Source organism: Chelon labrosus (genome assembly GCF_963514085.1).
Source record: "Chelon labrosus genome assembly, chromosome: 4".
NCBI classification, from domain to species: Eukaryota; Metazoa; Chordata; class Actinopteri; order Mugiliformes; family Mugilidae; genus Chelon; species Chelon labrosus.
Window position 1 is genome coordinate 16,802,924 of NC_140340.1, and position 15,311 is coordinate 16,818,234.

Below are 15,311 nucleotides of genomic sequence, written 5' to 3' on the forward strand. Positions count from 1 at the left end.
GTCTGAGTTGATGTTTAAATGCATGCTGAGGCACCTCAAGGCCAAATCACAAACATGTTGAATAACTCCTCACAAACCCAGAGCATACATTGTCTCTCTCACTAATTTTCAATTTTAAAGTTGTATTTCTAATATGGATTTACCATACCATGCAGCCCAGTGGGATATGTCCATGCAAAGATGTGATTTTTAGCACCTTAATAAAAACTGTGTGGCAACGTGAGATGCCAACAATGCAAGAAGAATTTCTGCCATGATTTATTTTTTTAAAACAATACAGCTCTAGATATGGGACAATAGCGGGGTAGCGTAGTCAACAGAAGAGCCCATAAAGAAGACCTAGGAGGAGAAGCATGTGTTTACAGCTGGAGCAAGCAAGGGAATGTGCTCCAAATATAAAAACAACTCCGACCTCGAAACGACACATTAAATGTGTTGCTTAATAAGTGGAGTACATAACGTTACAAGAGACTGAGCAGAAACCCCCAAAACACGTTGGAAAATTACAACATATCCCCTTTGTTGTGGCATAAAGGGGGATTTGGTCAGCTTATGTCTGAAAAGGACTTTAGCATCTCGGCTAATGGTAGCTAGGTCAACTTGCTAGCCTTTGCTATGACAACAGTTCGATAACAAACACGACTTAAAATGCGTGTTAGTATCAAACTACAAACGATGGTGTTAATTTTGAAAAATCGGCTTAACATACTAAGTGGTTATATGCCTGGCTGCGCCCTCAAAGTCACCCATTTCGATACCCCCGGTGTAGCTTTCGTTAGCTAGCATGCTAACGGTGCTAAGTTTGCTAACACGGCTTGTCCAGCCCTTTCGCTTGACTTGGCTCGCCTCAGCTAGCACTTCGCCATGAAATATCACACGGGCAGTAAAGCCCGAGCCTCTGTTAAACTACTGCAAACCTGAATACCACAATAAGGCTATACGAGTACAAACACGGACTCAAACTACAAAGGAAAATTATTTAAAAAGAGCCCTTACCTGCCATCTTGAGTATCGGCTCGGCTCTGCGGGCTGCCGTCCCGTGTGGGCTGTCACCACAGCACAGCTGTCACTCAACAAAGCAGCAAACTACTTCCTGAAAGTACTTCCTGATGCTGGTATTCGCCGGCAGATTGTGTTTTAAACAACTACTCCCAAAGCCTCCTCTCAACTCGGGCACAAACTCGACATAACTGAGCGTAAATATTCAGCCGGCGGCGCTTTGTGTATCTCCAAACAAAAAAAACAAAAAAAAAAAAAAAAAAAAAAAGGAGCCGAGGGAGTCACGTGACCTGGAGCCGTAGTTCAAGATGGAGACGGAGCGATTCGCTGGCTCCACTGTTAGCTAGCTAGCTGTTTACAAAAAAATATTTCACAATATGGCTAAAACGACGGGCTGTTGTACGGTTTAACCCTCGTACTTAAAGTTGTTACCCAACCTGAGATGTGCATTTGTCAGCTTTTGACCACGATGAAGGGAGGTTACTTGTAAACACAGGGCACCTGAAGAATAATCAAGATTAAGGAGAAAACTGTCAATGATCAGCATCTCAAACTCGTTTTGAGATCGACATGGCACTGAGAGAGTTGAAAGTTTGTCTCCTGGGGGTGAGTCAACTTCGATTTTTATATAAACGTGTAAGCCTATAGTCGTTACTGTATGTCTAACTATACCTGTAGCATCAAATCAGCTCTCCTGATATCAGACTCTACCATGCTGAGCTGTGTTTACATAAGTGTTGATAACATATGCTGAAGTGGCTGGAAGTATATTACCTTTTAAATAACATTATTCCTCATTGTTGCACTTAGCATTTAACAAAAAAGCCAATAACAGCGCTCAGTCTAGGCTGGATTACATGTAACAGCTGGCTAAGGCGTCATTCACTTTATCAACATCCTGTTGACACATTCTTCAGGCCAAATCTCCTCCCCGCCAATATTTATGTGATTAATTAGTCAGTTAATGCGTCAGTGTTTATGTCTATTACTATTCTGAGACCTAGTCTGGTCAATTTCCAGCAAAAAAAAGAAAGTTCAGACACTTTTTACTTCCATCTCATTAAGTGCGATGTCATTTTCTTTTCATAAATATGACAGAAAAATATGACAGGCATTTTAAACAGATTTCCAATATTCATACTAAACTCTGGATGTTTTCATTCTTTCCTGTAGTCTCCCGGCATCATGAAAATACATGCCTGAAATTTAAAAAGATTAAAGCAGACGTTTCACGCCATGAAATTTGTCATCTTTTTCTAATAATACTATAAAATCAACATAAATGTACCACAAAAGGACATTTATTTGCAGGTTTATATCCAGATTATGTGGTTTTATACTTCTAGTAGTTGTGTTTGACCATGTTTAGGAAGTATGATTTATTTATTTTTTTTGTCTCTGCAGGATACTGGAGTTGGAAAGTCTAGTATTGTTTGGAGATTTGTGGAGGACAGCTTTGACCCAAACATCAATCCAACTATTGGGTAAGCTCCTGTCGTTTCCCACGCTAGAAGTTTTTTATTATAGGACATTATAATGTAGTCGATGGATGGATATCCAGCTAGCGTTGAAGTAAACGGTTTATTAATCAAAAGTACTCGAAAATAAATGTCATCATCATATGATAATAATTGTTTTAAATCACTTCTTAAGTAAAAAACAAAGCAAAAAAAACCAAAACAAGAGTCCCTGCATTTCTCTGTCGTATGTGAGACTGAACTAAATACGTTTTGGTTTTAGACTTTTGCTTTGACAGTGCTGTTGGGTTACATAACATTTTAAAGGATTTTTTTTTTTTTGCACTTTTCCTACATTTTAAAGCCAAAAAAAATGTATTCATTAAAAAAAAAAATCAATCGCTTCATCAGAATGAAATTAATCAACAATATTTAATGTTGTAATGTAATTCTGTCCTCAGAAATTCATGTTTTTTCAGTTTTATAACATTATAAATTAAATATTCCTTTGAGGCATTTGACATGTGAGAGGTATTTGTCTTCATTTTGAACCCTTTTTTTTTAATTTATAGTATTACTAAGTTTTAGCTCTTCAGATTTATTTGTGTTATTTCCTAATAAAGAACAAGCAATCAGAAATGGCAGTTACATAAATTACAAACAGTTTCACCACAAACAATGATACATTTATGTTTCTTAGCTGTTTTTTTATAATAAAATCTGAATCTAATTTTTTGATTTAAACCAAATGTTGGGATTGTTATCAGCCTCATAAATCCAGCACTGCTCAGACTGTAACAGACACAGTGTAAATCAGCCTTACTGCTGCCAAACACCAGAGTCAAAAAGGGGATAAACTTTGTATGTGTGACATTTTTATAATTTGTCTGTATTTAATAAAATATTCATAATAGTATTCATTGCATTGTGTTAATGATACAGTTTCTCTTCACCAGGGCGTCCTTCATGACCAAGACGGTGCAATACCAAAATGAGCTCCACAAGTTCCTAATCTGGGACACGGCAGGACAAGAGCGGGTTAGTAATATCCACATATCCACCTGGCCTCAGAGATTTTGTTAATGGTGCTTAATCCACATGTAATCTTGTGGCACAGCACCACACACACATGTTTTTGTTTTTAAATAAATAATTTTTTCAGAGGTCTAATCATTCCCTCCGTGTGGTTTTAAAGGAAGTGAAACATGTAAATGTACCACTCCCTGAACCAGCAATACTGCAGTTATTCATTACTTCTGACAGGGGGCAACATTTACCTTTCTATATGTATAGTTCTGCCCCTTTTCCAACTTGTTTTAGAAGTCCTCCTTTTCCATATGTTGTTTTTCAATCTTTAATTTACTTTTTTGCTTAATTTAAGTGGAAAACGTGAAATTTGTTGACATTTGTCCTTCTGTCAACTTTAATCTTTGTCCTATTTCTCCCGTATTTGCCTCTTCTTCTCCTTGATTGCACCTTTACATTTCTAAACACAAATAAAGGTGCACAGATGATTTTTATTTTACATCGCTTAATGGTGTTCATCAGAAATTCAAGTCTTACCGGTGATACAGGGAACAGGATACATTTAAGTGCATTGGGGTATGATTTCAGCGCTTGTGCAGTGACAGTTGTAGCGTAAGGAACTGGTTTCTCTTTTGACTCACAGCCTACATTTCTCTGCATTACATATCTACATCACTTCCCCTTTTCTCCGCATGGCCTTCTCCTTTTCTCAGGCACAATCCTCTGCTTTTGTAACGTTGTATCCCCGCTGCCGCACTCTCCAGAGAGGTGAGATAAGACGCTGCTTGTCCTTTATCGTCCTCCTTCCCCTCCCCGGGGGGCCTCTGCTTCGTCCCAGCCTTTTGGGGACATCAGTACAGCCCCATTTAAGACAAGATGAGAGGATAAGACTCGAGCTGTCTCATCCCACTGGCGTGTGCCGCTGCTATGTCTTATCTGACTGTCACTGTGAATGTCCCTTTTTCCCCATGTGGTTTTCTCCGCTACAACAAACAATTTTTTAGTGATTCTTTTGTGGGATTTTTTTCTCTATTTTCCTCACCTTTCTGTTCCCACAAAGCCACCTTTTCACACCAATGTGGCTTCTTGGTCTCCCATGTAGTTCACATCTGTGAGGGAAAACACAGCAACATTCCTTTGGTAGGTTTTGCATAAAGCCGTTTTGGGACTGTGAGGCCTTTTGTGGCTTGTTTGTTAACCTCTGTGAAGCTTTGGTCTATCAAAAGTTGTTACAAGTTGAGAAGGAGGAATACAAAGGAAGCCAGTGCACATGTAGTGAGACACAGGAACAGGAAGTATGGAAAGCGCTGTGATTTCCACAATCCATATCTCGAGACGAGATGATGCCTTATGAGTACATCTGAGCCTGGCTGTCAGCAGCCCTCCTGGGCCTCGCTTTCTGACGGCTCCTACTCACAGAAAACAAGCAAAGGGAACCTTACATCCCACTGGGATAGCAGTGTCCCTTTCATTACATACCCAGCTTGCGGTTTCAGCAATTAATCAACACTCGCAGGGTATCACTGGGGCTGTTCTCTGCTTGGCTATGTGGCCAGACGTCTGGCCTCGCTGTGATTGCTCCTTGGGTTAAGGCACAGATAGACCACACAAGACTGGCGGTGGTGCAGCGTAACACTAGCCAATGAAACAGACAGCGCTCTCCTCAGTGCCTCTGCCAAATATCCCAAGCCGGATTCCCGTTGGTGGAGTCGGGGCCAGTAACAACTATAATTATGTGGAATGTGTGCTTTCCTGAGGTAACGGTGTCACTCCAAGATGGATAGTTTATTCCATCGTATTGTAAAGGAAAATAGAATTGGCGGGAAGGCAGGGTCATTCCAAGTGAAGGTCTTTTTGAGACATGGGTTGTTACTTTTTAAATAAATATCATTAGTTAATACATGACACATGGGTTTTATTAGGCTGTTGAAAGCCCCTGTCCAGAGTATATTGCAAGAAGGCATATAAAGATTCTCCTTTAGCAATTTTCTAATCTTTTTATGCATATGAAAAATCCTTAATCATCACTACATAACTCAGGATTAATATTCTATATTTGTTTCATAAGGCGAAAGAAGACTTCAACAGCAATGCACGGCAGAAGTTCATCCTGTATATTAGCAAAACATATTAAAGTGTTAGAACTAAAAGTGCACCTTATTCAGCAGAATGTCTGAATTAACCAATCAGCATTAAAACTAACCGCCTAATATTGTTGCTTCTTAATGGACACGGGCCTTCTGAGGGTGTCCTGTGGTGTCTGGTACCAGGACATCAGTAGTGGACGCCTTTGGGTGTGATGCGTTTTTCATGTTTGGCCTCGATCTGTTCCTGAGTAATTTTTGTGGTGGGGACGGCTGCTGCCGCCAAAGGTGCCGTTGCTATGGGGTGGGGATGCCTGGTCAGCAACAACGTTTATGTGTCTAAGCAACATCCACATGAATCCCAGGACCTAAGGGTTGCCAGCAGAACATTGCATTTTAACGAGATGATCAATTTTCATTCACTTTTTCTGTCAGTGGTTTTAATGTTGTGGCTGATCAGTGTATCTCACTTAAATGCACGCTCGTATGAGTAGAACTGTAATGTTGTGGTGCCAATTTAAATACTGTGTGTATAAATTGCTGGTTGATTCAACATGTAATAATTCTTCATTTATAATGTTTGTATTAAAAGTATGAAGGACATCATGGAAATATTTTTTATATCATAATTGCCTCAGAAATATAGTTTAGAACAATATTTAAGCCATTTTACTTCCGTCATTGAAACTTAAATTATCTGTCTGGATGTCAATGATGCTCAGATACTTCTGACTAATACCACAGCTGGGTTTTTTACCTTATCATTCTCTCTCAGATGCAGTGTGAAAAACAATATATTTTCAGATATTATGACAGCAAACTCGCCGATGAAGCCAGGTCTCGCTGCGCACTGGAAAGTATTTCACCAGCAAAATACCAAAACCTGGCAAAGCCCCAGTCTCCCAGGCAGCTACGGATTTAGAAATTTTTGCACATGCTGTTTTGATTATGCAGGGCTCTGTGAGGTATTGGGTTAGGATCAAATGTATAGCCTTCCATAAATATCCAAACGCTAACAGCTTCTGACACTTTCTGCTCATCTTTCTCTTGATAGCTTTCACATGTGTGAGGTTCTTGGTGGAAAGACTTGTTGTACTTCCATTTTTCCATAAGACACTTGGCTTGTATGGACTCAGAATACCAGATCTTTGGTTTTTAAAATGGTGCGTGTCACCTTTTGAGAGAGTTAATGCTATTGAGTTTAATGAGAATCTTCAAACATGAATGTGTCTTGTGTCTTTGTATAAGATCATTTAGATTCTTACTCCTCACTCAGATTGTGCGTTCTTCATCTGCTGTAGTTTCAAGGCTTCTTCCCTGAACATCTGTGTGTGTAGATTTCATTTGAATGTTTGGTACAGGATATTACTCATCATTCCCTGTTTCTTACTCAGCTTTTCTCCTCTTTCCCATAGTTTCGTGCTCTGGCACCGATGTACTACAGAGGCTCGGCGGCGGCCATCATTGTTTATGACATCACAAAAGAGGTAATTTTTTTTACATTTTCTTCTTAATCATTAATCATCCACAGACTACACTTTTCACTGCCTTTTTCTGAATGTTTCACTGGCATGCACTGTATATTAAAGGAGTAGGTCAGCGACTATTATTTGCTTTCTTACTAAAAATTAAGATGGATACCGCTCTCAGAGCTTGTCTCATGTACTGTATATATGAAACCACAGTCAGCAGGTGGTTGGCTTCAGTTAGCTTAGCATAAAGCTTGGAAACATGCAACTTTATAGTTTACAAAAAACTAAATATAAAGAACAGGTTGTAGTTTTTGGGGAGTATTTCTCAAGACTTTCTTTTGGATTTAAGAATTTAAGCATATTAAAAAAATGAGATACAGCACTTTAAACTGAGTTTTTGAGGTGCTATTTAGTTAGTTAGTTAATTTATTTACTTTTGACAGAAACAGGCTTATGTTCCCAGTCTTTATGCTAAGCTAAGCTAACTGGCCAGTAGTTCCACCTTTTTATTCAAATTTAAGCTCAGCTTTTATTGTGATTTCGAAACATAAACAAGGCATATATGCAGGGAAATACAACGTGATTCCTCACGAACTATAGTGCAAAACATAACAGACATTTTTTTAATTATCTGTAACACTGTGAGAGTGGCGTCGATCTTGGCTGAAAAGAGCAGTTTTCCCAAAATGGCAAACCATTCTCCATAGGATCATAGGAAATACTATGTTTAACTGTTTTACCTTTACCATCAGGAGTCCTTCCAAACACTGAAGAACTGGGTGAAAGAGCTGCGCCAGCATGGCCCTCCTAATATAGTGGTCGCCATCGCCGGCAACAAATGTGACTTGTCAGACGCCAGGTGAACCTGAATCACAGATAATAGTGTTTGTGCCTTTAAAGATGATGAGTACAGTATGATCAGGAATTTTCATTTATAACCTGAGAATGAGGATTTTAGATGGTAAAATTCATTAAAAATATGGATATATTCTGGTATATACTTGTACCAGATTATTGGCTAAGAAATAGTAGCTTGATCTATACAAGACAAATATGGCTCACTTTGTCTTGGCCTTTGTATTTCTCATTTTCTCGTACTTCAATTTTTGCTTGCATAGAATATTTAAAAAGTTTTGCAGACTCTCCCATAAAAATGTGAGGTCTCTTCCATGTTGTATAAAAACATCTGATGTTTATCAAGTCAGGCATGAAATCTGAGCATCTGTACACACATTGCAACATAACATTTTTGACATTATCTCCGGTATTTACAGGGAAGTGCCAGAAAAGGATGCCAAGGACTATGCCGACTCCATCCATGCCATCTTTGTAGAAACCAGCGCCAAGAATGCCATTAACATCAACGAGGTGTTTATAGAGATAAGTGAGTGTGTTTCTTGAGCATTTAGTGCTGCTGGCCTCTTTTAACAGCCCTGACAAATTAAGCAATGAAGAGCAATGAGATAATAGTTTTTTCCCCCCGGGTGCATTTTGAAGCAGTAATACTATGTTTTGTACAAAATGTAGGGAGTTTTAAAATGGTGTGTTTTCTTCTTGTGAAGCAGATAGGCGAGTCAGCTGCTGATAACGTGTTTAAAAGTGAAGCAGAATTGTGACATACTGATCAGTATGTCACAATTCTGTGACATACTGGATCTTCAATCCAGGTGCCTGCTCGAAGACTGTTGTTTTAAAAACAACAGTCTACTGAGGCTAGGGAGTTGTTGCTTGAGTTATCGCCATGGCAACAGATAAACTAGTTTATGTAAAAAAAAAAACAAAACTTGCGACATTCAAAGAAATTTCATGCTAAACGACCTACGTCACAACTACTTCACGGCGGTTAGCTAAAGACAACAACCACGGAGCAGAGTAGGAGGCTATTCATTAGCCTATGTAACTATTGCATATATAATACGTATGTAGTTAACTTAATGGCTGACAAATACTAGATGTAGGTTACTGACCCAGCTGTTCTAGTGTAGTTAGCTGTCAAGATGTAGCCGCTGGGCCGGTTCATAATTTTCCAACCTTGCAGCTAGCTAAGCACAGCACAAAACTCTGTTAAATCTTGAGTCTTGTACATGGCCATTCAGGATATAGTTATAGTCATTTAAATATTCATATACCTCTTATTTTTCTCTTTAGTGTACATGCTTGGTTTCTTTATCAAGTGTAAATGTTCGACCGTTGCTCAGTGTAACTGTGTTGCTGGGTATGCGCCAGTCAATTTGGTCCGGTCGATTAATGTTAACATTTCAAGTAACACTCGCGGTCCTGGACAGTGAGAGACTGTACATATTCAGACAAACTAAATTGCGTTTTCTTCCACCATTGTCAAAAACAAGCCTACACAAGCTGCTAATCAAAGCTAACTAACGTATTCCTGTGGATTGTTCTGCCTCCAGCTAAGCCCCGCCCTGCTTTGTGGCATAAATTTTTATTACGTTTAGAGATTTAGAGGAAAGAAATCAACACACACCAATCAGCCATAACATTATGACCGATAACAGGTGAAGTGAACTGATTATCTCATTATCATGGCACGTGTCAGTGGGTGGGATATATTAGGCACCAATCTAACATTTTGCCTTCGGAGTTGATTTGATAGTAGAAGTAAGAAAATGGAGAAGAATTTGAGCGACCTTGAAAAGGGCCAAATTATGATGGCAAGACAGGTTGATCACTGCATCTTCAAAACTGTTACAGGTGATAATAATATGAAACTATTCTCTCCATAGCGCAGGATAGGGGGTGGAAGGTGGGCTTCCCTCAGTTCTTATACAAGTGCTGGAAGCACTTAACACAGTTGTAGGGTGCATTGGGACGAGTTGGTCAGTACATCTTCAGAACTGCAGCTCTTATGGGGTGTTCCCAGTCTGCAGTGGTCAGTAGCTATCAAAAGGTAGGAAAAGCAGTGAACCGGCCACAGGATCATGGTTGGCTAAGGTTCACTGATGCACATGAGGAGCGAAGGCTGGCCCGTGTGGTCCAATTTAACAGACGAGCTACTGTAGCTCAAATTGCTGGAAAAATTCATGATGGTTCTGATAGAAAGGCGTCAGAACACACCATGCATCACAGATTGTTGCGTATAGGGCTCTCTCTTCAGCCATTACAGAAGTGAATAGTGCACTCAAAAAAACTCACTGTGACATAAGGATCTTCTTCCTGTCCTTGGTGTGTAGTGCTACCATAAAGATGTCTGTGATTTTAAAATAGATATGACTGCAACAAAAATTAAATCTGAATGCTGGAGACTGGTGTTAATGTGTGTGTCCCCTCACAGGTAAACGCATCCCAGTTGTAGACGCAGCCGGAGGAACTTCAGGGAAAAGTTTCAAAATAGGAGGGCGGGTGTCAGAGTCTCGCAGGACATGCTGCTGATGACGCCGGTGAATAGTGTCTCCACTTGACCTGTGACCTGACCTTTGCTTACCCCTTTTTTGCTTAAAACACCCACACACCCTCCAACCACCGACACCCAGGCTCAGCAGTGCCACTATGACTTTCATAGCAAATACATTTTTAATAGCATCCTGCAACGACATGTGTTATCTTCATCAGGAAACATACTTCAGGTGTGCTGAAAAACGCCTATATGTGCAATCTTCCTGGCTTCTGTAATGGACGGCAGCCCCTTGTTGGCGCATTATACGCCGAGGCTGATCAGAGGAGCTTTGCAGCTACAGATTGGTGGATTCAGAAGTCATTTGTACTTGTAAACTTGTACAAATCTACTACTTTCAACCAAAACGAAACAATGAAGTGGTTAAATGTCACCTAATTATTTTGGTAGGACTTAAGTTATTGCCTCTTTTTTTTGTGAGATCTCGTTCCAAATATTCTTCATGAAGGATCCATCATTACAGGTAATGTGTTTGCTCATTAATTTATGGAAGATTTTGAAGAAAGACATTAATGTTAGTAGTCCTAATAAAAAGCCGGTCAATATAGGCTGTTTCCAGTTGGAGTCATGAAGGATTGCGCACTTTAAAGTCCTGTTGTGTGATTGTTTTGATTAAGGCAAAATAATCACACAGTTAAAGATGCAGAAATATAAGGTATGTGGTAGCCTTTCTTCTTTTATATTGAAGAAATAGGTCAACATTTTCTGAAATGCGCTTATTTGATTTGATACCAAACTTGTGTGTATGGTATATTCATCTTGTGTATCATTATTCATTCTTCTTATCTAACTCTGCCAAAAAGCAATTGTGAACTTTGTTGTTCTTCTCTCTTTGGCCTGTGTGGCTGTTTTGATTGCCACTTGAGAATGATAACAAATTGTTGTTAAGTCTAACCTCTGTGATCAGCAGAACTTCACAGTCAACATCTCCCAATGCTTTAATCAGAGCTTTAAAATAGTGACTGTTGATTATTAAATGATAACAGTTCCAGCTGCTCACATCTGTTCCGCATCTCCCCTATTAATCACTGAAGAGGTACCAACAGAATCCCGTGTGAAGTTCCCCACAGTGCACATGGCATTGAGCTTCTAATCCTTATTTCAACTGTTCACCGTCTTTTGCTGCTACTTCACATCAGTTTAATAAGGGAGGCTGATTTTTGTGAGGTCTTGCCAAATTCTTTAATTGTCCCATAAAGATTTTTCTTCTCTTGCTTTTTTGTTTTTTTAACACACTATCAACCCCCGGCTCACGCATTCAGTGTTGTTTTACTACTTGGCTTGTGATAAAAACAAGAGATCTGGAAACCTCTTTCAGAGGAAACTCATATTTTACAGCTAAGATCTCCCGTTAGCACAAGGCGGAGAGTCAGACGTTGAACTGTGTCGACACGCCGACCCCTTATTGAACCTTGATGTCCGCTCTGATCTGGATTAAAGTAGGCGCTTTCTTCCAGAATCTGCCGTCTGATTTTCTTTAGCTTTTTCTGCCTCATTCCTCTGAATTCCTTCAAGGTGAGCTTTTAACTGTGGCTCCCTATATAACAGCTTTTCACAGAGCACTATATTGCAGGCATTGGACTTAAGTAGCAGTATTTAGACCCCAGTTTGACATATCTAAATATGAATTTTGTTACAAATGTTTGCCTTTAAGCATCTTAACTGTATTTGTTATCAATGCATTGTGTACTAGGCATTGTTGCCTGTTTTGTGAGGAGTGCAATAGTTTGTAGTGTGACCAATTCAAAATGTGACCTAATCCGAGGAGAGTGACACTTGCACAGAAATCTTGTTCCCTCTGCTTCCAGCTGATGATGGCAACAAGCTCACATTGACCTAATTCCATACTTATTTGAGAACATGAAAACAAACAAACAAACAAAAAAAATCAAAGGCAACTTTTGTTGGACTTATTTCACTTTTCTTGATCACGTTTAAACACTCGTCCATGTGTCTGCTTCAATTCTGAATGACTGGTTTATGTTTTTATTAGGAGCATCTGTGGGTGGTGCACACTTGAAACTCAAATGAGTCTGTTAAGTGTGGTGGTTACTGTAATCTGCAAGCTTACTTGACAACAGGTGCACTATATCTTTGAAGTATCTTAGTCGTCTAAATTGTGGTATATCCAAAACTAGACTTATTTAACAGACCCCAGTTATGCGGGTTTCAGGTGGACACCATCAACAGATGTTCCAAATAAAAACCTGAACCCACCACCAGTCATGTACAACCAAAGAAGCCACTTGGACGAGTGGTGAAGCATCTTTAAGAAAACTTAACAAGACCAGCTGGCTTTGTTTAAGTTTTTTTTTTTTTTTTTTTTATGCATGTACCTTAATCTGGATGGCTGAAAATCTTCACAGATGATTTGAGGACAGTTTTGCTGCGACATAGCTTATCAATTGAACAGTGTGACAGTCCGAACATATCCCTTGGAGAACGAAGGAAAAACTACCTGAACTTTTAAATAGATTTTGTCTTTGATAATTCATCCAGCACTACACGTTAAGGTCAACTCTAGCTAGTATTTATCACAGCTCCAGCAGGGAAATTACACCAGTACTTTGAAAGTCGCACTTTGACTGTTCACACTATTAGCCCCATATTACTAACACTCTGCCTCCAGTCTGTTATTATCTCTGTGAAATCACTTGATGAAATAATCCTCAGACTTCTTAACGTTATTTTAGGTCAAGAGCCGTTTGCTCAGTTGTTACTGCTTTGAAGAACGTGGTGCCAAAATGAGGTCAAAACCGTTCAGCCACACCACACATAATTAATCATTTTGTATAGTTGATGTGATATAACGATTTAAGTGCTAACCACATAATTGCTTAAAAATGAAGGTTCATTTTTGACATTTTACTTCATTTGGAAACACGAGGCATGGATAGAGATAGTATATGTGCCAGTAGTTTTGCATTGAAAGATAACAATAGTCTTGGGCTGGCCCTGGGAATGTGATTGATCTATGTTATGTATCTTTTACAGTGTAAGATATATATAAACCATCGAATTGCACACAAATCAATAATTATATTCTGAGCAAGTTGTGTGAACACAATATACCTGTGCGCCATTTGCAGTAAAACCATTAGCCATGTAGTTACCATATTTAGCTTTTTACTATGTTTCATATTGATTGTAACAAAATGCCTGAAAACACTTGTTTGCAGTGTAATTCAGAATGTGTAAAAAGGGAATTGTCAGTTGTTTACTAATAAAAGATGGACAAAAATATCATTTTCTCATTATGCTCTATATGTGTGAGCGTGTACGTGTGAATTTTCTGACTAGACCCAAGATGGATGTGTGCACTAAACATGTTCCTTGGGGATCCAGTGACCGTGTTGTTAGGGATAGGATGTGTTGTTCAGTTGGGAGCCAGCTGCCTGACTATATATGTATGTATACAGTATATATATATATATAAATATGACATTGAGATGTGTGTTTGACTGACGGGGGACTTTTCACTGCACTTGGAGTCATGCTGAGAGTGCAAAATGCCCACACTGATCAGATATGACATAATTAAAAACCACCTGTGAAATGAATAACAGTGACGGTCTCGTAAAAATGTTCTGTTCTTTTGGGAAACCTAAGTTGTGGCATTTATGTGGATGACATTTTGACACATCCACCACCTGAACATTGCTGCAGACAAATTACAGGCTGCTTGCCGTTGCCATGGGGGTGTTCTGAGCACCCTGGTGCCATTTGTTCCCATTTAATGTTATGGCTGATCAATGTAGTATCTTGTATTCAGCGGATGAACATTTTTAACAGTACTTATTTTTTTCTTTTAATTAAAAAAGATATTCAAAAGTACTCTGGCTTCCTCCCACTGTTGAAAGACATGCCCATTAGGTTAACTGGTGATTCTAAATTGGCCGTAGGTGTGTGTGTGAGTGTGAATGGTTCTCGCACGATGACAGCTGGGATAAGCTCCAGCCAACCTTTCACAGGACAAGCAGTTACAGAAGATGACTGAATGAAGATATTCAAAAGCTGTGTATTTAATTGGAATTTGGCTTTATGTTATAACATCTGTAATAATTAAAGCCATACCGATCTTCCTTACTTAATGAAAAACTGCTATATCACGGATTTAATAAAATTGAGCCAATAAGGTTAAAAGAATGACAGCTAACATTATGGATGGAAACTAAATTGATTTATTAAATTAATTAAAAGCACACTAACCCACCAGAGTTCCAATTACACAACTTTACCACTGAGCTGCTTCTCTGTCCAGGAAAACTGTTTCATTATGACTTACGCTGTTGCTGTAATGCTATTCTGACTTTCCACCTATGTTTGTTCTGCTGTAATAACGCCAAGTGCTCATGGAGAGAAGAATCACAGTGCAAATTTGTTTATTAATGAGTTGAGAGTGATCCATATAAAGGTTTTAAACTTAAAAACTATGTCAAGAATTTAAATTTAGATGATTTTCTATGGTGCTAAATAATATATAATGTTCATCAAAGGGACTGCAGATAAATAACAACAAATGGAATCTATACAGATGTGGACAGGAATGTTATAAGCAAAATAAAGAGTTGTGTGGGTGGGATAAGTGTATCTCTATATATGTACATATAGCAGTACGTATGAGGATTTGTGCATTTGCAGAGAATGTATGTACATTTGCTAATAAGTCAAAAAGAGGAGAGCAGTGCAGTTTTCACTGTCTACCATTAAGTATAAGTGAAAGACTGAACTATTACCCATGTAAAACTTTACTTGTAGAACTGTCAGAGCTGGGATACGTTAATGTATTAAGTTAATAATCTAATCTATCTATACAAATTTCCCCTTTAACATGCTCTGATTGTTTCAGTTTTATAATAGTTTG

At 38.8% G+C, this 15,311-nt stretch overlaps 1 protein-coding gene across 2 annotated transcripts; it reads left to right on the plus strand.

The window, feature by feature from the left end:
* The first annotated feature begins 297 nt into the window (after window positions 1-297).
* rab22a (RAB22A, member RAS oncogene family) lies at window positions 298-14,165 on the plus strand. 2 transcript variants are annotated; one of them, XM_084543160.1, is made up of 7 exons: window positions 298-1,605; window positions 2,404-2,483; window positions 3,413-3,494; window positions 6,982-7,053; window positions 7,791-7,897; window positions 8,313-8,422; window positions 10,328-14,165. In XM_084543160.1, the coding sequence occupies exons 1-7, from the start codon at window positions 1,570-1,572 to the stop codon at window positions 10,423-10,425; spliced, it is 585 nt and encodes a 194-aa protein (XP_084399286.1). In that variant the 5' UTR covers window positions 298-1,569; the 3' UTR covers window positions 10,426-14,165. The 2 variants fall into 2 exon arrangements, with proteins under 2 accessions (XP_084399286.1, XP_084399287.1); XM_084543161.1 differs by having other exon boundaries at window positions 8,313-8,406.
* Window positions 14,166-15,311: the final 1,146 nt, after the last annotated feature.